General features: G+C 41.8%; 1 protein-coding gene across 4 annotated transcripts in view; it reads right to left on the bottom strand.

The window, feature by feature from the left end:
* The window catches only part of LOC145350085 (lysosomal cholesterol signaling protein-like), a 69385-nt gene extending 50727 nt beyond the window's left edge, over positions 1-18658 (bottom strand). For all 4 annotated transcript variants that reach the window (XM_080198965.1, XM_080198964.1, XM_080198967.1 and 1 more), the window contains exons 1-2: positions 18567-18658; positions 2682-3184 (exon numbers count right to left, since the gene is read on the bottom strand). In XM_080198965.1, coding sequence (XP_080055091.1) covers positions 2682-3084 — 403 coding nt within the window. In that variant the 5' untranslated portion in view covers positions 3085-3184; positions 18567-18658. The remainder of the gene's footprint in view (positions 1-2681; positions 3185-18566) is intronic.
* Between the last annotated feature and the right edge of the window lie 6671 nt (positions 18659-25329).

Genomic DNA, 25329 nt, shown 5'->3' with positions numbered 1-25329 from the left:
TGTGTGTTTCCTAGTGGAGTGGGGTGGATTCAATGGGATATCCCATTGACAGCAGCAGGACCAGAAGATCCCACTGCACCTCCTGCCACTGAGAAAAACACTGCGGGGAGGCCAGAAAATCCACACATTTGTGTACCCACATCAGAAGCACAGACCTCTATCAACCTGTGCATTTGTTGGGCCACAGCTATACCATTTGAAAAAGGTCTGTAGAAATCTGCTGTGCAGAAGATGCGAGTATCTGCTGAAGAGTTAGTTTTTTTCCAGTTGTTTTTCACAGGTATTTCCTTTCTACCAAGGGGCATGTGCTTAGTGTACAGATTGCTAGATCTGGCAGAATACAATAATAAGCAATGTATCCATGGATACCACTGAGCAGCTTGAAAATCCTTGCTGAAAAATGCTGTCAACACGAAAATTTGAGAATTTTAACAAGTATCTGCCCTTCAAGTAGTTTCATGTTGGTTTTGTCCAGGTAAAAAAGTATGTTTTGTGCTGATTCTTCTTTAGTAGGAAATAACTATGAATAAGATTATCACCTTTCTTTTTGCAAATAACGAACAATTTTTAAAAAGGAATTCTCATATGCACTGGCAGAGGCAAAGAGATGGAATATCTCAATCCCCGATGGATTTAAGTACATTTTTATGAAACTCTAGTACACCTAGGTGTGTAATCAAATGTGACATTTGGCAAATCAACAATAGATGCCAACTGACACTTTGTAAGGCAATGTTTGTTATAACTGTCAATGGACACCTAAATTAGCATTGTGCTAGTGGCCTGCAACTATGTAAAAGAAAGCACCACTGAGAAATACATAGGTTGGAACTTTCTGGCTGTTCTCACAGGTAGGATCTTCCAGTCCCTCCAATGGCAATACCCTCCACCCGTGTTTCCTAGCAGCAGGGAGTGCATAGAACGGGAAACCTTGTTGCCAACAGCAGGCTGCTTCCGCAAAACCGCCATGGGGATGTGTGGAAAATCCAACCCAAAGTCAAGTCACCTTACTGACCAGTGTTGTGAGACATCCAAATGCAAGTTTATGTTTATGCTGCTCATTAATGCAAATAGGCAATCTGCAGTGTGGCAACTACAGCTGTAGAAAACAATGGCTACTGGTTACTTTAAACCCTGTCCTGGCTGGAGACAATACACATCTCTTTAACCTGTGCTTAACGCTCTCTCCACTCACTTTGTCTGTACCTTTAAGACTTGATTATCTGTAAAGACTCGCATTCCAAACATTATTTTGTAAATTGAGTTTGTGCCTTTATATGCCCTGTTTGTGAACTGAAATCTCACACACCTGATGAAGGAGCAGCGCTTCAAAAGCTAGTGGCTTTTGCTACCGAATAAACCTGTTGGACTTTAACTTGGTGTTGTGAAACTTCTTACTGTACTTTAAACCCTCTATCATGCACCATAAAAACTCATCTCCAGCTGTTACTAGATGAACAAAAAAATCCTCTCATTCCAATTAGTTGTCTTTTCCGAAGTAGAATAATCCCTGGATCCAATGTTCAGTGAAATACTTCTCATTCTATAATCCTGTCAAATTTCACAAACGACTCAAACATTGTGCACAGGATGACCAAAAACATAGATTGACAATTTGAGGATTACATCTTTCTTGCTGCAATGCTAATTATAGTGAGTGATCTGTAGGTTATCCAAGAATCATGGTCAAATTGTCCATTTTTGTGCCAAGCGACAGATGCAAATTCAACAGCTTGCCACCTGCCCGACTCTTGTTCAGAGATGCTGCCACTGCTGTCAAATTGCTATGAAATCCTTTGATTCATTACTTTACTTCTTACCCTATTTACGAAGCCAAATACCCCATATGCTTCCCTATCAATCCCCTTATCAACTTGCCCTGCCACCTTAAGTGTCTGTGAACATGCAGTCCAAGGTCCCTCCCTGCTCCTGTGCTCTCAAAAATTAGGTTATAAAAGCAAAATACTGTGGAAGCTAATGAAAACATTCAGCAGGTCTGGCAGCATCTGTGGAGAGAGAAACCAAGTTAACGTTTCAAGTCGAATATGACTGTTCTTCAGAATTATTTAAATCCTCTATTAGGATTCCTTAGGTTATACTATCCATTCTTCACCTTCCAAAGTGCATGATTTCAGGCTTGCTTGCATTAAATTATAGTTGTTGTGCACCTGCCCATTCCACAACATTGTATATGTTCTCTGGAAATCTGTTGTTATCCTAAAAACTGTTTCTCTTCAAACATTATAAGATGGTATTGAAATAAAGGAAGTCTTGGAACTACCATTATTCATAACAAATTCCCATTCAAATTATGCAGCATTTTTCTTGCTAGAAATGGCTTATTAAATGAGTTATTTTGTTTAAGTGAACAAAGGATATTTTCTACAACTGAATAACTAAATTTGGCAAAGTGTAAACAGCTACATGCAATGTCTGGATCAAATATCTGATGCCACAGAGACTTATTGCATTGGATTTAAGGATTTATAGTCAGTATTTATTTTTATGGAAGACATTTACACAAAAAGGGGGCAGAGACAAAAAGAATCTGGGTACCCAGTTACCATCTATCCTCCCTTCCCACAGCTTTAATTGCTTCTTGTTGAGCTACATGAATGAGGTGGTGTAAACTTGAATACTAAAACAATCAAGTTAAATGAAATTTCTCATTATACACTTACCTATAGGGTATCCCAAAGCAAAATCATTACTCTGTGTAGCAAATATTGGGAAGAGTCCAGCTTTACCAAATCGACTTTCTGGATTTGCTATCAGGAGAGTCAGAGTGCACACAATTATGAAAACTGCAACCTTAGCCACAAGAATACTCCAGAGAAAACTCCAGTTTATGTGAGCCAAGTCTAAAACCACCATGTTCTTAAAAAGGAGGCCAGGAAGTGCAAACTTTGAGACAAAGCTTCCTAAACCTTTGGCCTGGGTAGAAGTAATGATGTTCACTCGTCCAGCAACATATCCACAAAGAATAATGCCAAAACACTCTAAGAGAGCTGGGAATAGCCGATCAATAGACATTGAAGGAACAAAGCTTGCAGAGGAATTTGTGCCAATATCCAAATTTGCCATGCTGCTCGATTCCAGGCTTGTTTTAGTTTGAAGAATTGGATCCGTGAAACGAGTCAATGGTGATAGTTTTTATGGATCAACTAAAGTTTCCCATCAGGTGCTGAAAGAAAAATAAAATCAATAACAATTTGAACAGATATGTATTCATGGTATCAAAATACAAATAGTAGTTATCATTTCTAAAAATCTCCTCCCTTCTAAAATGACATTGCTGGGATATGATTCAGTGGTTTTGAATACTTGATTCAAGAAGTCATACCTTTTGTTTTAATGCAAGCCATGGTAGGGAGTGTCAACACACTTTGTGATTGCATGGGTATATCATAGTCAAGTTTGGTCCTAACCTCACCCAATGTACACATATAACCAGAACTAAGTGATCAATCTATAGAATTGTGTTGTAGAACAGTCAGATCTGAAGTGTCAACTCTGTTTCTCTCCACAGATGCTGTCAGCCTTGCCGACCTTATCTAGCATTTCCTGTTTGCATTTTAGATTTCTAACATTTGCAGTATTTTGCTTTTAAATAATTAACATGTAATTTTAATTGAACTTCTTAAAATGTTGTGAGAATTGTAACATTGGATAACATGAATTTGTTAACCTTGACTGGAGGAGTGAAGAGGTTTTATTCAAGATGACATCCAATTATGTTAACCAATTACAGGTTATTGCAGTGTTAACGTAAGCCTACTTGTGCCACTAATAAACTTTAAAACTTTACTTTAAACTTATCTGTTATCTTGAGTTAGCCTTAGCTTAAGAGAAGGCATTGTCTTAAAGTTAAGACATATGCTGGAACGCTACTTCCCCACCCGCCACGGAACTGGAGTGGGCAAAGGTCAGACAACAAAAATGCCCACTGACCTCAGGTGGAAACTTCCGGTTTCACTTGAGCTCGGCCATAAAATCCCGCCCAAAGTGCATAATTAGCTAGAAACAAATTATAGACCAGTTGGCTATTTCCAGCAGTTGATTACCATGGGCTTTCAACATCTTTAAGATATTAAAAAAGGGGTCTTGAGAATTGAGGAGGATGTTTTAACATGTTATCCCTATTTTTGAAATCTGCACTTCATGTCCTAGTCTGAGAAGGATGGTGAGAAGTCTGTTCAATTGTTGAAGTTAAGCTTCCTCCTCTTACTGTTAGTTACCGCTAATTACTGTTAATTGGCACTTGCTTTTCATCTTCCTGACTTGTTATTCTTTTAATAGTTAATGAACTTTCAGAATTCACCATTTAAAGTATTGATTCTTGCCATGTGGTTAAGTCTGTAAAACTTGATGTGATGTACAATTGGGGAGTTATTGAAAACAAGTGAACCCCATAAATCTTAATCCAAATAAATCTAAGTTGTAACAACATCTAATATTCAACACTGTGTTCTAGTTTTGCAGGCATGGCTTGGTTAAGTACAGTTTGTGCTCTGCCTATTGTGAACAGCCAAAGGGGCATGCCGTTTGATTTGATCCACTAGTTGTCGGGACATGAGGCCTACATGTATCTCGAAACATACTGGAACTGAAATTCATATATCACACTACTCATTTGTGTGGGACACAGAATGTCATGTTGGCTTGATGGCCAAACGTGTGAAAAACAACTCATGTTGCAAGTAGTAGCAACTCAAAATTAGTAGCTTCACCTGTTTCTCAAATTTTTGGGATAACTTGAGGGAGATTGGGCACTTTCAGGTCTGAAAGTGACAGCCTTTGGCCCATTTGTGAGAACGTGTGATACACTGTGAACAATGATCTGACTGGCAAAGCCATTATCCTGCAGATAGTTTTGATGTGCCCAAATTTGGCATCAAGCTTGCACAGTAAACAAATGGCTAACAAGATTGCTGATGTGCTTGAAAGAAGTTTTATTAGAGGACTGAACCAGGAAAATAACATGTATAACAACAACGTATCTTTATATAGCACTTTTCAAGTTCTAAAAATGCCCCTAGGCACTTGATACGATTCACTCACTGGATAATCTCTCAGGTCTGTGATAACATAATCAGAATTAGGGAATCCTACTGTTTGAAATTACTATTAGCTACAAATTTGTGTAATGGTTAAAGAACACAGCGGTTGCAAAGTGAGGCAACAAATTATGTGTAAACAATTTTTGGGACAGGTGATTTTTCTACCTCAAAATTAATATTTGAAATGGGGTTGCAGAAGATGGGCTCAGGAGAACATCATTGTTTAGTATATTTGATCCCATTCCTGCAGAATACCATTTCCCCATAACATTCCATAGCATAACCATCACTAACCAATCCCAAACATTAATGTCTAGGAGTTATGATTGACCAAAAACTTAACTGGACCAGCCTCATAAATACCATGGCAACAAGTTCAGGGTCAGAGGCTAGAAGTTCTGTAGTGAGTAATCCACCTCCAAACTCTATCCACCATGCACAAGGCACAAGATAGGAATGTGATGGAATACTCTCCACTTGCCTGGATTGGTGCAGCTCCAAAAACACTTAAGAAGTGCAATACCATCCAGGACAAAGCAGCCCACTTGATCAGCGTCCATCACCAGCTCTAAATATAAAAAATGATAGTAAAAATGTTTACAAATATATAAAGAAGAGACTGGCTAGAGTGAATGTTGGACCCTTGGAGGACGAGAGGGGGGATTTAATGGTGGGAAACGAGGAAATGGCTGAGGCTTTAAATAAGTTTTTTGCATCGGTCTTCACGGAGGAGGACACAGGCAGCTTACCGAATATTAAAGATAGAGGGTTGGTAGGAGATGAGGTCCTTAATACAATTATTGTTACTAGAGAGGTAGTGCTTGGTAGACTAATGGGACTGACGGTAGACAAGTCCCCAGGACCGGATGGAATGCATCCCAGGGTTCTGAAAGAAATGGCAGAAGTAATAGCACTTGCCTTAGTAATTATTTATCAAAATTCGTTGGACTCTGGGGAAGTGCCAGAAGGTTGGAAAACTGCTAATGTTACGCTGCTGTTTAAAAAAGGTAGCAGACAAAAGGTGGGGGAACTACAGGCCGGTTAGCTTAATGTCCGTAGTTGGGAAAATGCTGGAATCCATCATCAAAGAAGAAATAACAGGACACCTAGAAAAGAGCGGTTCAATCAAACAGACGCAGCACGGATTCATGAAGGGGAAGTCGTGTTTAACAAATTTACTGGATTTTTATGAAGATGTGACTAGTGCGGTAGACAGAGGCGAACCGGTGGATGTGGTGTGTTTAGATTTCTAGAAGACGTTTGATAAGGTGCCTCACAAAAGGTTGCTGCAGAAGGTTAGGGTACACGAAATTGGAGGTAAAGTGTTAGCATGGATTGAGGATTGGTTATCTAACAGGAAGCAGAGAGTTGGAATCAATGGGTGCTTTTCTGATTGGCAGTTGGTGACTAGTGGAGTGCTGTAGGGATCGGTGCTGGGGCCTCAACTGTTTACTATTTATATAGACGATCTGGAGGAGGGGGCTGAGTGTAGGGTAACGAAATTTGCTGATGACACGAAGATGAGTGGAAAAGCGAATTGCGTGGAGGACACGGAAAGTCTGAAGAGATATCTGGATAGGCTGAGTGAGTGGGCAAGGACCTGGCAGATGGAGTATAACGTTAGCAAATGTGAGGTTATCCACTTTGGTAGAAATAATAGTAGGAAGGAATATTATTTAAAGGGTGAAAAGTTGCAGCATGCCACTGTGCAGAGGGATCTGGGGGCCCTTGTGCACGAATCGCAAAAACCCAGTCTACAGGTACAGCAGGTGATCAAGAAGGCGAATGGAATGTTGGCCTTTATAGCGAGGGGGTTAGAATATAAAAGCAAGGAGGTCTTGCTGCAACTGTACAGGGCACTGGTGAGGCCGCAACTGGAGTACAGTGTGCAGTTTTGGTCCCCTTATTTGCGTAAGGATATATTGGCCTTGGAGGGAGTACAGAGAAGGTTCACCAGGCTGATATCGGAGATGAGGAGGTTAGCTTATGAGGAGAGATTAAATAGACTGAGTGTGTACTCATTGGAGTTTAGAAGGCTGAGGGGGGATTTTATAGAGACATATAAGATAATGAAGGGGTTGGATAGGGTAGAGGTAGAGAGATTCTTTCCGCTTAGAAAGGAAACAGAACTAGAGGGCACAGCCTCAAAATAAGGGGGGGAGGCAGTTTAGAACAGGGTGGTGAATCTCTGGAATTCTCTGCTCATTGAAGTGGTGGAGGCTACCTCGTTGAATATATTTAAGTCACGGGTAGATAGATTTCTGATGGACAAGGGAATTAAGGGTTATGGGGAGAAAGCGGGCAAGTGGAACTGATCCACTTCAGATCAGCCTTGATCGGGACAGGTTCGAAGGGCTAGATGTCCTACTCCTGCTCCTATTTCTTATGTTCTTATGCTCTTATTTACCACCTCAAACATTCCCTACTTCCACCATCAAAGCACAGTGGTAGTAGCATAACTATCTAGAAGATGCATTGCAGCTATGTGCAAGGCTCCTTTGGCAGCACTTTCCAAACCCACAAGCCCCACCATCAGCAACAGGCACATGGGAACACCAGCATCTTCAAGCTCCTCTCAGACACACACCATCCTGACTCCGAACTACATTGCTATTCCTTCACTGTTGCTGGGTCAAAATTTGGATATTTGCTCCCTCGGAGCAGAATGGGTATACTTACTCCACATGAACTGCAATGGCTCAAGAAAGTGACTTTCAGTACCTTTACAAGGCCAATTAGGGATGGACAATAAATGCTAGCCTTGCCACATCCCATGAATGAATAATAAAAAATACAATTTCCTGAGGAAATAATGCTGAAATGACCAGCATCTGGTTATTTCTTAAGTTGATCCTAGATTCTGGTCTCCATCTCCCTTCCCAACAACTTATTCCCACTGATACTTATATTTCTGGCTTCCTTATGCAAAGTAACTAATCACAAACACAGGATTGGTAAACTCTAAGTAGATTTTATTCAGTTAAAGACTAGAATTAATTTTATGTACTCATTACAGAAGACAGGTCCTTCTTTAGGGATTCAAAACACATAGCCTCAACATTAACAACAACAATATAGCCTATTGTGATCATGCTGCTTCTGCGATGATACATCTACTTCATTTATGTATTCTCTTAAAGTGATATCACAATATTTTCTTTCTCCCCTCATTATGAAGTGCTTCAAACGGTTAGTCATGGCACGAATCAATTCCAGCCTCCAGGACAACCTGGGTCCATTACAGTTTGCCGATCACTGCAACAGGTCCATAGCAGACACCATCTCTCTGGCCCTGTACTCAACCTTGGAACACCTAGATAACAAAGACACCTATGTATTGACTATAGCTCAGCCTTCAACACCATTACTCCCACGAAACTCATCTCCAAACTCCATGACCTGGGCCTCGGCACCTCTCTCTGTGACTGGATCTTGAACTTTCTAACTCATATACCACATTCAGTAAGGATAGGCAACAACACCTCCTCCACAATCATCCTCAACACGGTGCCCCACAAGGCTGTGTTCTCAGCCCCCTACTATACTCCTTATACACCTATGACTTTGTGGCCAAATTTCCTCCAATTCGATTTTCAAGTTTGCTGACGACACCATTGTGGTGGGTCAGATCTCAAACAATGACGAGACAGATACAGAGATGAAATAGAGAATTTGGTGAAAAATAATCTCTCCCTCAATGTCAATAAAATGAAGCAGATTGTCATCAACTTCAGGAAGCTTAAAGGAGAACATCACCTGTCTACATCAAGGGGAATGAAGTGGAAAGAATCGAGAGCCTCAAGTTTTTAGGTGTCCACATCACCAACAACCTGTCCTGGTCCCCCCCATGCCGACGCTATAGTTAAGAAAGCCCATGAACGCCTCTACTTTCTCAGAAGACTAAGGAAATTTGGCACGTCTACTACGACTCTCACCAACTTTTACAGATGCACCATAGAAAGCATTCTTTCTGGTTGTATCATAGCTTGGTATGGCTCCTGCTCTGCCCAAGACCACAAGAAACTACAAAAGGTCGTGAATGTAGACCGGATCCATCACGCAAACCGTCCACTGACTCTATCTGCACTTCCTACTGCCTTGGCAAAGCAGCCAGCATAATTAAGGACACCATACCCCCCAGACATTCTCTCGTCCACCTTTTCTGTCAGGAAAAAGATACAAAAGTCTGAGGTCATGTACCAGCCGACTCAAGAACAGCCTTTTCCTTGCTGCTGTCAGACTTTTGAATGGACTTACCTTGTATTAAGTTGATCTTTCTCTACACCCTAGCTATGACTGTAACACTACATTCTGCACTCTCTCAGTTCCTTCTCTATGAACGATATGCTTTGTCTGTATGGCGTGCAAGAAATACTTTTCACTGTATGTTAATACATGTGACAATAATGAATCAAAGCAAAGGTAACATTACATTCATTAAAAGTAAAATTACATATACACTAAACTGGTTGCTAAACCTATTTACACAAAAGATAGATTTCTGTTAATGATGTAAGAGATTAAAAGGTCTGTAAAACATGTAGGTTGCTTACTAATCTTCCCAGATCTCATGACAGTACAACTTTCCCAAGATCTAGACTCATCACTTGTTGTTGTTGACTTATAAATTCATTCGGTATTAGCATCCTGTGTAGTACTGGCCCACTGGTTGTTTTATGGTTGACTTCCGCAGTTTTACTCTCTGAGTTCATATTGGGATATATTTTAGATGCAACTAGATTGCTAGATGTTGTACAGCCAGGCAATTCCCTACATTGGCTTCTATTTCTCCTTAAAGTCACCCCATGGGTAGGGTGAATGAGCAAAACTTTTTGTCCTACTTGCAGACTAGGCATTTTGGCACCTGCATGTTGGTCATGTGCCATTTTGATCCATCCTTGTCTTTAAAAACGTTTCTCCTATATTCTTGAGAATTTGGACAGAAATGGCTTGACATGGTTGCCCCGAACTGTTTCTCAAACATGGTGCTGCTGGTGGCGGTAAGCCCATGTCAAAGGGTATCACTCTTGATGTCTTGTTTTGATTCTCTGCTTTTTGATTAATGCCTTAATAGTGAAGTCCATTTGCTCGCCTAGACTATTGGATCTGGGAAGAGTGAGGCAATTCTTTCACGTGGTTTATATTCCATTTGGCACCTTCAAAGTTTGTTAGTATATTGTGCTGGTTGGCTGATACAATCCCTCCAGACATATTGGGCTTATTGTGACTACCAAGGATGCACTGAAGATATCCTTCAATTGTCTGATGATTAGAAACATGGAAAAGTAATTAGTGATGAAGGGAAAGTTATTAAAGAGTCAGTGAATAAATCTATTGCCATTTTGGACTAATTCCAATTTTCTTCACTCACCTAGAGGTGCGCTAATCAGACCGTTTCCATAGTTAATAATTCCTGGAACAGATTTCTAGTCTGTTGCCAGGGGCTTATAGCTTGAAGGGCGCCACGCCACATCAAGTGTGACAGTCCAGAAGTCTCTCCTACTCTTACCACCTTATGCTATATTAGATAAAACTCAATGTTATTCATCTTGCTGGTTTAAACTTACTTAATTAGCCATCCATTTCTGTACATCCTTCACGAGCCAATATCAGGTCATTCCTGTTTATGACCTTTACAAAAGTATCAAAGTTCATATCTGACTGACATTGCTTGCTTTCGATGACTCTTGTGATTTCACACCTAACTTCTTTGACCTATTTATTTCTGCCATCACTTTTACACAGAGGTCAATTTTCAAAAACATGTTTCTCAACATTTAGCCAAGCAAATGTGCCAGAGAAAGTATTTTAATACAACTGCTCTGACCTTTACTCCACACATTGTTCCAAGATACGGGATTTCTACCCACACTTGGATCATGTTTAGCAATGTCCACTGATTCTGACAAGCAATATGTTCATGCCTGTCCTTGTGTTGACTTTAGTGGTGAGAGGCACAAATTTGTCCACAAATTGTGTCAGATTTACAATGTGAAAAGCCTGTTCACTCAAAGAGATTTCTCCATTCCAAATCTTCACTCTGGTTTGTCTTGCTGCTAACCTCATGTACACATGCTGCACTTGGGTGTGTCTTTGATGCACTTCCTATTGCTCAGGCTAGTATGCTCCACATACCTTTTGTTTGATTGTATCTTATTGTAACCTCTGGTCACATCCCCAGAACTAGATTTCCTGCATTGATGAGTCTGACACCCTCTTACACCGCATGCATAGCAAAGGTTTTGGAACGCAGGGCAGCTTTGCGATGATTGCAAGGGACCAAGCTTCCCACACGATTTGCTTTCTTGCTGCAGCTTGGCTACCGTGTTGATATAGGTAGCCACATCCAATGCTTGTCACTCAGCCACATGGCTTGGAGGATCCAAGTGTAGCAAGGTTACCTGCCCACAAGCATCAAGTGGTCAACTGAACTTATTAAAGGTTTGCTGTCAGAGATCAAGTGGGATTTTTCAGTTTGCTTCCACTACTCTGCAGGAAGCAGGAGGCTGTACAAATGTCTGGAGTTGGCATCCTAGTGCCAGTTAGGTATTGCAGGCAGGGGAGGCTGTGTCAACTAGTGCTCCTGGCAGGCTTGGAAATCTGACTGTCTGGATTCATTAGCAGTTGCAGGCCACCCTCAGAAGGTCAACATCATGCCAGTGGTGGCCAGCTACTAAAGCCATTTTATTTAAAATTTAGAGAGAGATTTTGAGTGCGAACACTCCCAATTTGGGTGTCCTCTCAATTACTCACAATGGCATCATGCTGCCACTTTCCAATTGTAAAAAGTCTGACAACACCAGGTTTTAGTCCAACCGATTTATTTGATAGTAAACTCACAAGCTTTCGAGGGGACTCCCTCTTCGTCAGCTTGTGAGTTTACTATCAAATAAATCGGTTGGACTAAAATCTGGTGTTGTCAGACTTTTTACTGTGTTTACCCCAGTCCAATGCCGGCACATCCACATCATGACTTTCCAATTGGACAGTCTCCAGTTGTCCTGCCAACTTTGACAATCCACCCTCCATCCGAACTGAATGGCAGATCTGCCCACTGACCATAATTGGCCAATTCATGGGAAGTCACAGATGAGTGACAGTTCCTCACACAGTGCATGCCTCTTTAAGTTTGATGCCCAGGTCTTGAATCCCACAAGGAAAACATCTTCTCTGATCTTCTAGTTGCTAATCTAGTTTTCAATTCAAACTACATCAGATGAATGCATTATGTTTAAATGACACCAAAAGATAGCAGTTAGGTCAATTTGATTGAGATCATTGAACCTGTCATGGCTTTAGCACAGCAACTAATAAGTTAAGAAAAAATCAGTGAATGAAGATGCCTTGAGTAAACAAGCTTAACCATAAACAGAACTGTCACAAGACTGAGTTGTGACAGAGAACACAGTCTGACCACAACTAAGTCAAAATTGGCTTAACACTGCTGAATACAACCTCTTGGTCATATTTTATTGCACTAATTCTTGAACCTTAAAGGCTTGCGCATTTCATTGGGGCACCACACTAGCACAGTGGTTAGCACCGCTGCAGCACAACACCAGGTCCAGGGTTCGATTCCCGGCTTGGGTCACTGTCTGTGTGGAGTTTGCACATTCTCCCTGTGTCTGCATGGGTTTCCTCCGGGTGCTCCAGTTTCCTCCCACAATCTGAAAAACGTGCTAGTTATGCACATTGACCTGAACAGGCACCAGACTGCGGCAACTAGGGGGATTTCACAGTAACTTCATTGCAGTGTTAATATAAGCCTTACTTGTGACTAATAAATAAACTTTAACTTTAATGTCTTTGCTGTGGTACATTCTGAAAGATACTAGCTGCTGATCTAAAGTGGTACTTCCTTTCACTTTCACAGTTTTTTTACCATTTCCTCACCTTAATCCAAAGTCCATTCACATCACTTTGCCCACTATCTGATATCCTGCTTCCAGTTTGGCAAGCTGTCCATTGGGAATAGCTCCAATTATTAAGAAAACTCTGTATTTAATTGTAGTTTCTTATGTCTGCCAACTACATTGTTAACATGCCAAGTCCCTGTTGGTACTAAAGTTTTGTGGAAAAGTCCAACTCTTGGACAGTTGCTACCCTATTCTGAGGGATATGCAATGTTCCACATGTCAGTTACTTCTATAAAGGCTTTGCATGCAAATATACAAAGTCCAATGTATCAATTAAAAGGATTCAAACTGGAGTTTTTGAAGTCATCAGATCTGTGTTTTTGAATCAAACTACTTCATTATTGTTTCTGGTGTTGTGTACTAAAGAATATTTCCCTCTGATTCAAGATGTTACCATTTGGAAATGAGGATTTCTGAGATCATGTCATAATTCGGGGGGGGTTGCACTTCAATAGAGTCAGGACTGAGTTCCTTGCAGAGAGTTCAGTTAGTGCTATTGGGGAGGGTTTAAACTAATTTGGCAGGGGTATGGGAACCAGGAGGTATTGTCAGAGAGCAATACAGAGAACTGGAAGAGAGAAGTAGTACTAGAATAAGAAATAGTAAGTTAACAAATGGGGTCAGAGTAAGGAAGAAAGTAATAAAGTCTAAATCAGTGTAACTGTGCATGTACGTGAATGCACAGATTGTGCCAAATAAGACTGTGAGGTGCTAGCACTGATTGTCATTTGGAAATATGACAGTGTGGCTATGAGACAGACCTGGCTCAAAGAAGCTCAGCACTGAGAGTTCAATATTCCTGGATAAAAGTTGTTCAGAAAAGAAATAAAAGGGGGAAAGGTGGTGGTATTGATTAAGGAGAGCACTGCAGTGCTGGAGAGAAAGGATGCCCAAACAGTGTCAAGGACAGAATTGATTTGGCTAGAGTTAAGGAACAAAACCAAGCAATTACATTACTTGGTGTCAGTCCATAAGCCATAAATTAGTGGGAAAGATATAGAGGAACAAATTTGCAAGCGGAGAGGTGCAAAGATTATGTAGTAATTACAATGAAGGGCTTTAATTATCTGTGTATACACTAGGATAGTGGTATTGTAACGGACAGGGAGGGGCAAGAGAGTTCCATAAATGTGTTCAGGAAAATCTTTCCAAGAAAAGAGGCACCTTAGGCTTGGTTTTTCAGATTAGGTGGGAGAAGTGGCAAGAAGAGAACATTTATAGGATAGTGATCGTTTATCATGAGGTTAGGCTGACTATGGAAAGGACAAAGAACAATCCAGAGTAAGAATAATTAACAGGAGAAACCATCAATGGGGTAAGAACATGTCTGGGTTGGCTGAAATAACAGTAGCTGATCAATGGGCTATCTTCAAAGAGATGGTTCATGCATAGTCAAGGCATATTCCGTCAAAAGGGAAAGGTCGGGCAAACAAAGCCAGAGTTCTCTGGATGACAAAAGAAACAGAAACTAAGATAAAGTTTACTTACAACAAATGTCAGGTAGAAAACACAGTTGAGAACCAGGCTGATTATAGAGCTTCAGAGTGAAGTTGAAAAACAAGAGAAGCAAAAAGGGAGTATCAAATGAGTATGAAAGGTAGCAAACATGAAAGGGAATTCCAAAGTCTTCTATAATCCTATAAATAGTAAAAGGAGCAGGGACTATTAGGAACCAATTAGGGGATTTATACATGGAGGCAGAGGGCATAGCTGAGGTATTAAACATATGCTTTGCAACTGTCTTTACCAAGGAAGAAAATGTTTCCAAAGCCGTGGTGAAAACTGATGTAATTCAGACACTAGAAAGGTTTAAAATTAATTAAGAGTTGGTATTAGATAGGCTGTCTGTACTTAAAGCTGATAAGGTACCAGAACCGGATGAGATGCACCTCAAGGTTACTGAAGGAAATGAATGGTAGCACAGTGGTTAGCACTGCTGCCTCTCAGTGCCAGGGACCTGGGTTCAATTCCTGGCTTGGGACACTGTCTGTGTGGGTTTCCTCTAGGCACTCTGGTTTCCTCCCACAGTCTGAACGACATGCTGGTTAAGTGCATTGACCTGAAAAGGTTGTGGACTGTGGTGACTAGGGGAATTTCACAATAACTTCATTGCAGTGTTAATGTAAACATTACTTGTGATTAATAAATAAACTTTTACTTTACTATATGGGTTAAGTAAGGAAAGCCAGCATTGATTTCTTAAAGGAAAATCATGTTTGACTAAGTTGCTAAAGTTTTTTTGAAGAGTTAGCCAGAGGGCTGATGAAGGTAATGCTGTTGATGTAGTCCAGAAGGCATTTGATACAATGCTGCACAATGGAGTTGTGAGCAAAATCATGGCTCATGAGTAAAAGGAACAATATCAGCAGCAAAGATACAAAATTGGCTGAGTGACAGGATACAGTGAGTAGTGGTTAATGGATGTTTTTTGGTCTGCAAGGTTTGTTTTGGAATTCCCCAGATATCCTTGCTTTTCCTGATATAAATTAATGATCTATACCTTGGCGTAAAAGGCATAATTTAAAAATTTGCAAATGATACAAAACTTGGAAGCATTGTGAATTGTAAGGAGGATAGCGTAGAACTTCAAAAGGCATGGATAAGTTGCTGAAATGGGTGGGCTGGTGGCAGATGAAGTTCAATGCAGAGAAATGTGAAATACAATACAAAATTAAGTGCACAATTCTAAAAGGATGTAGGAGTAACAGGACCTGGATATATATGTGCACAAGTCATCAAAGCTGTCAGGACAGGTTAAAAGTGTGATTAATTAAGCTCAGGCTTTATGAATAGGAGCTTAGACTACGTGAACAACGAAGTTATTTTGAACTTGTTTAAGGCACTGGTTCAGACTCAGCATCCAGTTCTGGCTGCCACACTTTAGAAAGATGTGAAGACATTGATTGTACAGAAAAGATTCATGAAAATTGTTCCAGGAGTAAAGAATTTCAGTTATCTAGTTAGATTTGGGAAGTTGGGACTGTTTGTCTTGGAGAAGAGACAGTTAAGAGGAATTTTAATAGAAGTATTCAAGATAATGAAGCAGCTGGGCAGAGTAGATAGGAAAAAATAATTCCCACTCATGAAAAGATTGAGAATGAGAGAGCAAAGATCTAAAAGAATTGGCAAAAGAAGCGATGAGAAAAAAAACTTTTTCATGCAGTGAGCAGCTAAGGTCTAGAATGCATCACCTGAACATGCAGTGACGGCACAGTCAAAGCATTCAAAAGAGAATTAGACTGTCATCTGAAAATGAAGCATGTGCAGGGTTATAGGCAGAAGGCAGAGGAACAACACTAGGTGAATTGTGCATTCAGAGGTCCAGTGCAGACATGGTGGGGTTGAATGGCCTCCTTCAGTGCTGCAACAATTCTGTGAGTTGCAAGCTTTCCCCAGCCCATAGTCATAAATGCAAAATATGGGCTCACATGGAGCTAAAAATATATTTAGAGCCAAGGAAACATTTAAGAGATTGACTTCCTATTGGGTTTCAGTTCCATTGCAGGTAGCAATATCTTGTTAGGCAAGTTTGGTTTTGCTCTTGCTACTGTTTATTCTATGTAAATTGATCAGCTGGTGGTTTGAAGTTGTACCTCCTGTTTGGGAAGTGCTTTTCATTACAGCTTTTGTAAAGAGTGACAACTCATGTGAATGTTCTGAGATATTTCAGTATACAGAATAAAAGTTTCCTAGCAGTAACTCTGGTGCTATGTGATCATCCATCTATATATCAGGCAGTCCAGATCATCACAGTAACCAGGGACACTAAAGCCAAGCAAATATTTATTGTAATTACCCAAGTGATCCTTGGACATGAACCCAATCCAGTCCTCACACACCTACAGTTCTAGCAAATGCTATTATGAGTTTGAGTCTCAACTGACTGAATGAAGGGGGTAGATAGGGTAGAGGTAGCGAGATTCTTCCCACTTAGAAAGGATAGCAGGACTAGAGGGCACGGCCTCAAGGTAAGGGGGGGGGCAGTTTAGATCAGAGTTGAGGAGGAACTCCTTCACTCAAAAGGGTGGTGAATCTCTGGAATTCTCTGCCTGTTGAAGTGGTGGAGGCCACCTCGCTGAATATATTTAAGTCATGGGTGGATAGGTTTCTGATAGACAGGGGAATTAAGGGTTTTGGGGAGACAGCAGGAAAATGGAACTGATCCACTTCAGATCAGCCATGATCTTATTGAATGGCGGGGCAGGCTCGAGGAGCTAGATGGCCTACTCCTATTTCTTATGTTCTTATGATTTCATCCTCCTTAACCAAGAGACACAAAGGCCAATTCTTGTATTCATACTGGTGTAATCTGCAGAGATTAACAAATTCACTCCAAATTGAGATTGAACCTGGGAATTTCTTAGTCTTCCCAATCTTTCAGTTATTCCATCTGCCAAATGAGTTAAGGGTTTAACAGTCAGCTGAACCCTGAGCTACACCTTAAAAACATGTCCTTAAATATAGATTACATATTAATATTGTATAAGAAGCATTCTTGGTAAATTCACAGAAGACAATACATATCAAGTCTACCAAATAACTCATATCAGTTTACCTTAAATGTTATCTTAACTGTATGCAGTTTTCATGCTACATTATACAGAATAAGTAGTATTCTTCAATCAAATTCAATAGACAAATTTATTATGCATTATGCAACAACAGTACAAAATGCAGTTGAGTGAACCTAAAATTTAATTATCCATCACCAAGTTTTCATACTAGCAAAGACAGTAGGTCATCCTGCTCACCACTAACATTTGAGAATTTCACAAATTTTGTTTCAATAATCAGCACTCTACATTTTTACGTTTGTACATACTAATATTTGCTGAGACAAAGTAGAATTGTATTTCACATTCATACTGCTCTAAAATCAAGTATCATTATTTAAAACACCACAGTATGATTGCAGCTGGAAAACACTTGAAATAAACGAACAAATATTACATTATTTAGCAATTACATACACAAGCAGATAATTTAAGGGATAAAGAATAATTCTTAGAGATTGACTAAACGTGGTTAACAGGTAAGTCATGATACTTGTATTTTTATGCGTTTTCTTTCTTTCCTCTCTCTCCTGTTACTGATGTCTTCCTCTCAGTTTTAACGAAGCGTTATAACCAGAGGAGATTAAGTTGTCTGGTCTCCGCAGATGCTAACTGATCTGCTGTTTGTGTCAGATTTACTATTGCAATATAGTACCTTCGCAAGTGGAGGCACCAGCCCGATGTTACTGTGAAATTGAGAGGTTGTTACACAGAGCAACAATCCCTTATCTAACAACTGACACATGCAACATTCACACATTTCCCGTGACGGGAGGTTTAGCGGCTCCACCCAGCTACATTCAGCTCTGTAGCTGCTGAATAATCCAAGTGAGCCAACAGCACAGAGCATTGCACCATTAGCCGAGGTGTAATGTTCGGTAAAAGATTTCTGCTGATCGTCACTGTCGCAAAACCTGGACATGAAATAAAACTGTGTTGGACTCAGACAATCATCAATCCAGCTTCCACACAAAGGCAGCAGCTAACAAGAGCATCTTCACGTTTCTTTGCCGCATAATGTATTAAAAGACTGTTACCGTGTACATTGCTCAGGGATCTTGTCCTTTTCTCTCTCCCGAGCTTGTCCTTTGCTGTCGAGCCGCACTTCCCGCTCCGCCTCTCCGATCAACTCCAGCTCCGGTGCTGCCCAGTGATTGCGCGCCCGCCCTGAGTGAAGCGGATCAGAACCAACCAGAGCCAACCACAGCACCTCCCCACCCCCAGCGCCTCCCCCGTCCCCCCCGCCCCCAGCAGCGCCTCCCCCGCCCCCAGCAGCACCTCCCCCACCCCCCCCGCCCCGGACAGCGCCTCCCCCGCCCCCCCCGCCCCCAGCGGCGCCTCCCCCACCCCCCCCCGCCCCGAACAGCGCCTCCCCCACCCCCCCCGCCCCCAGCAGCGCCTCCCCCGCCCCCCCCGCCCCCAGCAGCGCCTCCCCCACTCCCCCCGCCCCCAGCAGCGCCTCCCCCACTCCCCCCGCCCCGGACAGCCCCTCCCCCGCCCCCAGCAGCGCCTCCCCCAACCCCCCCGCCCCCAGCAGCGCCTCCCCCAACCCCAGCGTGTCTCCCACCCGTAGCACGTCCAGGACCCGGAGGACCTCCCCCTACACACACACTCAACCAGCTTTACAGCAGGCAGCGATGCCACTCAGTTTTGTGTTCAAAGTGACAGAAGATGAGTTGATATTTTCTGCCTGGAGGGTGTACACATGGTTTCCCAGGGACGGTTTAGTTTAAATACTTCAGTGGTCAGCGTTTGGATTTAGATAACGTCCTGAGAAGCGTTAACTGTTGCAATGCATACGTTTGTTCCTCAAATATTGGCCATTGCTTATCCACCATCATGCTTTTCAATAAAGTTACCCAATCTGTGGCAACCAACTAACCCCTCATACCTTCATAGTCTCTCTTGTTAGATTTTGGGAGACACAGTTTTGACTATTTCACTTTCTATTCCAATGAAGAATTCAATCATGTTATGGAACTCTTTCCAAAAGAATCCTGCACAACAAGATTATTAATTAACCTCTTCTCATAGCACAATACCAAATCTAAGACATTTTGTTCCCTGTTTGGTTCCTCAACATACAGGTCCAAAAAACAGTTCAGTAATTCATATGCCACAGTATTACTGCTAATTTGGATCAACTGATACATTGATTACAGTCACCCATTGTTACTATTGCAGCCTTGTTACGTACATCTCTAATTTCCAGTTTAATGCCATCCCCTACCTTACCACTACCATTCGGAGCCAACAGACAACTCTCACTAATGCTTTCTGCATCTTGTCACTTCTGATTTTACATGTAGATTTTCTGAGCCAATATCCTTTCTCACTATTGTTCTGATTTCATCACCACCCCACTTTCTTTTCTTTTTGCCAATCTTTTCTAAATATTGAATGTGCTTGAATATTTAGTTTCCAGCTTTGGTCACCCTGCAGCCATGTCTCTATAAGCAGTTGTGCTGTTAATTCATCTACCTCATTGCAAATACTCTGCATTCAAATATTATTGGGTGAGATTTTCCAAACCCCTCGACTTGTGTTTTGTGGCGGTGGTGGGTTCTTCCAGTCCTTGATTTGATTTGATTTATTATTGTCACAGGTATTAACATACATGAAAAGTTTTGTTTCTTGCTTGCTAAACAGACAGAAACATACCATTCATGGAGAAGAAAACGAGACAGTGTAGAATGTAGTGGTACAGTCACAGCTAGGGTGTAGAGAAAGATCAACTTAGTGCAAGGTAAGTCCATTCAAAAGTCTGACAGCAGCAGGGAAGAAGCTGTTCTTGAGTCGGTTGGTACGAGACCTCAGACTTTTGTATCTTTTTCCTGAAGGAAGAAGGTGAAAAAGAAAATATCCAGGGTGCATGGGGTGCTTAATTATGCTCGCTGCTTCGCCGAGACAGTGGGAAGTGTAGACAGAGTCAATGGATGGGAGGCTGGTTTGCACGATGAATTGGGCTACATTCACAACCTTTTGTAGTTTCTTGCGGTCTTGGGCAGAGCAGGAACCATACCAAGCTGTGATACAACCAGAAAGAATGCTTCCTATGGTGCATTTGTAAAAGTTGGCGAGAGTCGTAGCTGACATGCCAAATTTCCTTAGTCTTCTTGAGAAAGTAGAGGCATTGATGAGCTTTCTTAACTATAGTGTTGGCATGGGGGGGACAAGGACAGATTGTTGGTGATCAGGACACCTTAAAACTTGAAGCTCTTGACCTTTTTTACTTTGTCCCCATTGATGTAGACAGGGGCATGTTCTCCTTTACTCTTCCTGAAGTCGATGACAACCTCATTCGTTTTGTTGACATTGAGGGAGAGATTATTGTTGCCGCACCAGTTCACCACATTCTCTATCTCATTCCTGTACTCTGTCTCGTCATTGTTTGAGATCCAACCCACTATGGTAGTGTTGTCAGCAAACTTGAAAATTGATTTGGAGGGGAATTTGATTGCACAGCCATAGGTGTATAGGGAGTATAGTCAGGGGCTGAGAACACAGCCTTATGGGGCACTGGTGTTGAGGGTGATTGTGGAGGAGGTATTGTTGCCTATCCTTACTGATTGTGGTCTGTGAGTTAGGAAGTGCAGGGTCCAGTCGCAGAGGAGGTGCCAATGCTCAGGCCAGAGAATTTGGAGATGGGTTTCATGGGAATAATAGTGTTGAAGACTGAGCTATAGTCAATAGGAGTCTGACATAGGTGTCCTTGTTATCTAGGTGTTCCAGGATTGAGTGCAGGTTCAGGGAAATGTCATCTGCTGTGGACCTGTCCAGCGGCAGACGAACTCTAATGGATCCAGGTGGTCCTGGAGACTGGAATTGATTTGTGCCATGACCAACCCTTCATAATAATGGATGCCAGAGCCACTGGCTGATAGTCATTAAGGCACGTTGCTTGGTTTTTCTTAGGTACCGTGATGATAGTAGGCCTCTTGAAGTAGCCAGAGACCTCAGATTGTTGTAAAGAGAATATGAATAATTCATACCTGCCACTGTCGATGGGGTTTCTTGTTGTTTGCACCCACTGCCACCGGGAAACCTACAATGTGGAGGTCACCATCAGCAGGATCAGAAGATTGTGCTGGTGAGAATGGCCAGAAAATTCTGCCCACATCTTTAGATTTGTCCTTTTAACATTTTTTAAACATCTTATTATTATTCTGGCCCTGTTTGCTCTTAGCACTTGTTTCCTCTGTTTCCCACATTTGTTTTCTATTTTTAATTTCCATCTTTGTTTCCCTTTCTTGTGCCTCCCCACTCAGGTTCCCAGCCTTCTGCCACTCGAGTTTAACCCTGTCCCACAATACTCGCAAATATCCCTGCAGGGATATCAGTACTTTTCTGTTGGGGTGCAACCTATCCAACTTGTACAGGTTCCAACTTCCCCAGAATGGTCCCAATTCCTCAGGCATCTAAATCCCTCCCAGTTACATCATTTCTCGTTCATTCAGTTTATTTGCGTATTCCTGATCTCACTAGCACCTAGTGGCACTGGACGTAAACTTGAGATTACTATCTCTGAGGTCCTGTTTTCTAATTTATTTCCTGTCTCCCTACATGCTTACAGAATCTTATCCCTCTTTCTACTCAAGTCATTCATACCAACACAGTGTTCAAATTCTGGCTGTTCCCACGACACCATCCCCTCTTCCTTCTTCATTATCCAAGGCCCCAAATGTACTTGCTCTTATGCTCACATTTCTGTCCTTAGCCTGCTGAAATGTTCCAGTGAATCCCAGCACAAACTGGAGGAACAGTGCCTTGTCTTCCGATTAGGAACTTTACAGTCATTGAGTTCAACAGCTTCAGACCATGAACTCTGTCATACATTTTTATCTTGCCCCACTGTAAACATTAGCTTTGTTTCTCTCTCCACAGATGATGCCAAACCTGCTGAGTTTTTCCCAACATTTTCTGTTTTTATTGCAGTAATCTAAGATACTCCTTGGCTCTGGGGACACGTGGGGGTACATATGGTGAATTCAGCTGAAGAAATTGAAGCAAGGTTAAGTAGCATCAGCCAAAAACATCAGTCTGGAAGTGCAAACGAGGAATTCATGTTTTTTTGTTGCCTTGAGTGACAGAGTGAAAATCATGTAGAACATTACAGAGTAACTAATCTTGATGTACATTCAGCCAGAGACAGATATGAAAATGTGATAATTATATAACATCAAGTTCAAGTAACAACTCCCATGTTAGTAAAGGATAGTTCAGGTATAGTCAGTAGCAAGGGAGATTTAAAGGGGTTTAAATGGAAATGAAGCGTAATTCATCCAAACTGTACAGCAGGGTAAATTGTTTTAAGATCAATGTGCCTGCTTTAAGCAGAGGGGGCTAAAATGCTTGTAAAAATTATATGTAAGTAATATGTAAGTAATCTGGAGGAGGGAACCGAGTGTAGGGTGTCGAAATTTGCTGATGACACCAAGATTGGGGGAACGGCAAATTGTGCGGAGGGTGTGGAGAGTCTGCAGAAAGATCTAGATAGGCTGGGCGAATGGGCTAGGAAATGGCAAATGGAATTTAATGTTGGCAAGTGTGAGGTGGTCCACTTTGGTAGGAAGAATGGTAGGAAGGACTATTACTTACGTGGCGAAAAACTGCAGCAGGCGACGGTGCAGAGGGACCTCGGGGTCCTTGTGCGTGAGTTGCAAAAACCCAGCTTGCAGGTGCAGCAGGTGGTCAGGAAGGCGAATGGGATGCTGGCCTTCATAGCGAGGGGGATTGAATATAAAAGTAGGGAGGTCTTGTTGCAGCTGTATAGGGCATTGGTGAGGCCACAGCTGGAGTACTGTGTGCAGTTTTGGGCACCGCACCTGCGCAAAGATATGTTGGCCTTGGAGGGAGTGCAGAGGAGGTTTACTAGGCTGATACTGGAGTTGAGGGGGTTGAGCTATGAGGAGAGGCTGAATAAACTAGGCTTGTACTCGTTGGAGTTTAGAAGAATGAGGGGAGATCTCATTGAGACGTATAAGATGATGAATGGGATGGATAGGATAGAGGTGGAGAGACTCTTCCTGCTCAAAAAAGACAGTAGACTAGGGGGCACAGCCTCAAGATAAAGGGGGGGCGGTTTAGAACGGAGTTGAGGAGGAACTTCTTCACTCAAAGGGTGGTGAATCTCTGGAATTCTCTGCCCGTTGAAGTGGTGGAGGCTGCCTTGCTAAATATTTTTAAGACGCGGGTTGATGGGTTTTTGATAAGAGAGGGGATTAAGGGTTATGGGGAGAGGGCGGGAATGTGGAACTGAGCCACGACAGATCAGCCATGATCTTATTGAATGGCGGGGCAGGCTCGAAGGGCTAGATGGCCTACTCCTGCTCCTATTTCTTATGTTCTTATATTTTTTAAATGCTGCAGAGCATACACCATTCAAAATTGGCATAACATTGCAAGTTAAATGTCAGAGATGTGCAAAATATGCCAGTATTTTCATGTGATACAGAGGTCCCCAACATTGGAAGAAGTGGCTTTTGAGATCTCAATACAGGAAAATAAATTACCAAGTGAATAAGTCAGTGGTACTGGGAGTTCTGCCAAGGTAATTGGAACCATAAAGACATAGTGGTTAATGCTTCTAATAGTACTTTACTTGAGTAAATGTATCGCATGAAACTGGAAGATCAAATGCACCCAGTTTATATTCATCTAGAAATGTTGGCTCTATTCTCTCCCCCCAGATGCTGTCAGACCTGCTGAGGTGCATTCAAAAGTCTGATGGCAACAGGGGAGAAGCTGCTCTTGAGTCAGACTTTTGTATCTTTTTCCCAAAGATGGAAGAGAGTATGTCTGGGGTGAGTGCAGTCCTTGGTTATGCTGGCTGCTTTTTTGAGGCAGTGGGAAGTGTAGACAGAGTCAATGGATGGGAGGCTAGTTTGCTTGATGGACTGTGCTTTGCTCACAACCCGTTGTAGTTGTTTGCTGTCTTGGACAGAGCAGGAGCTATATCAAACTGTGACACAACTAGGAAGGATGCTTTCTATGATGTATCTGTAAAAGTTGGTGACAGTTGCAGCGGACATGCTGAATTTCCTTATCCTCCTGAGAAAGTAGAGATATTGATGGGCTTTCTTAACTATAACGTCGGCATGGGAAGGGACCAGGACAGGTTGTTGGTGATCTGGACACTGAGAAACTTGAAGTTCTCTGCCCTTTCCACTTCACCCTTGTTGATGCAGACAGGGGCATGTCCTCCGCCATGCTTCCTGAAATCAATGACTATCTCTTTCATTTCACTGACATTGAAGGAGAGATTATTGTTGTCGCACCAATTCATCAGATTCTTTGCCTCTATCAATGCCTACACAAATGAGTACTGTGCACACAAGTCAGATTATAATGGAGAGTGATTCAATGGTGAATGAGACTGCAGAATTAAGGCAGTCAGAAACATTATGTTGAAAATTCAGGTATAAGTGGAACAACCCATCTCCCATCTTTCCTCATCCAAAAAACATTATAAGTTTCAGTTCCCTTCTCCCTCATTTGCTCAGCGAGCTCCCCCTCAAATGCATCTATGCTATTCTCTTCAACCACTCCCTGTGACATCTGACAGGTGACTTCTGAATTTAACCTCTGCCCATACCTTCACTGACTCCAATACCCTTTTCTCACAATGAATTACAGTTGGCATGCATAAGCCTCTTCCCGCAGAGTGCACCTTTATCCTCAGGTGTGAAGGAGGACAGATGAAATAAAATGGATTGTGATATGAAATGCAACTGCATATCCAGGAAAATATACATCTCATGCAAGCTTTAGAACATGCAATTATAAGGAACCTTGTGTTGC

The sequence above is a fragment of the Carcharhinus amblyrhynchos genome, chromosome 11, assembly GCF_965287045.1.
Source record: "Carcharhinus amblyrhynchos chromosome 11, sCarAmb.v2.hapA, whole genome shotgun sequence".
NCBI lineage: Eukaryota > Metazoa > Chordata > Chondrichthyes > Carcharhiniformes > Carcharhinidae > Carcharhinus > Carcharhinus amblyrhynchos.
Note: the sequence above shows the minus strand (reverse complement) of the source record. Positions and strands in the feature narration are given on the sequence as shown.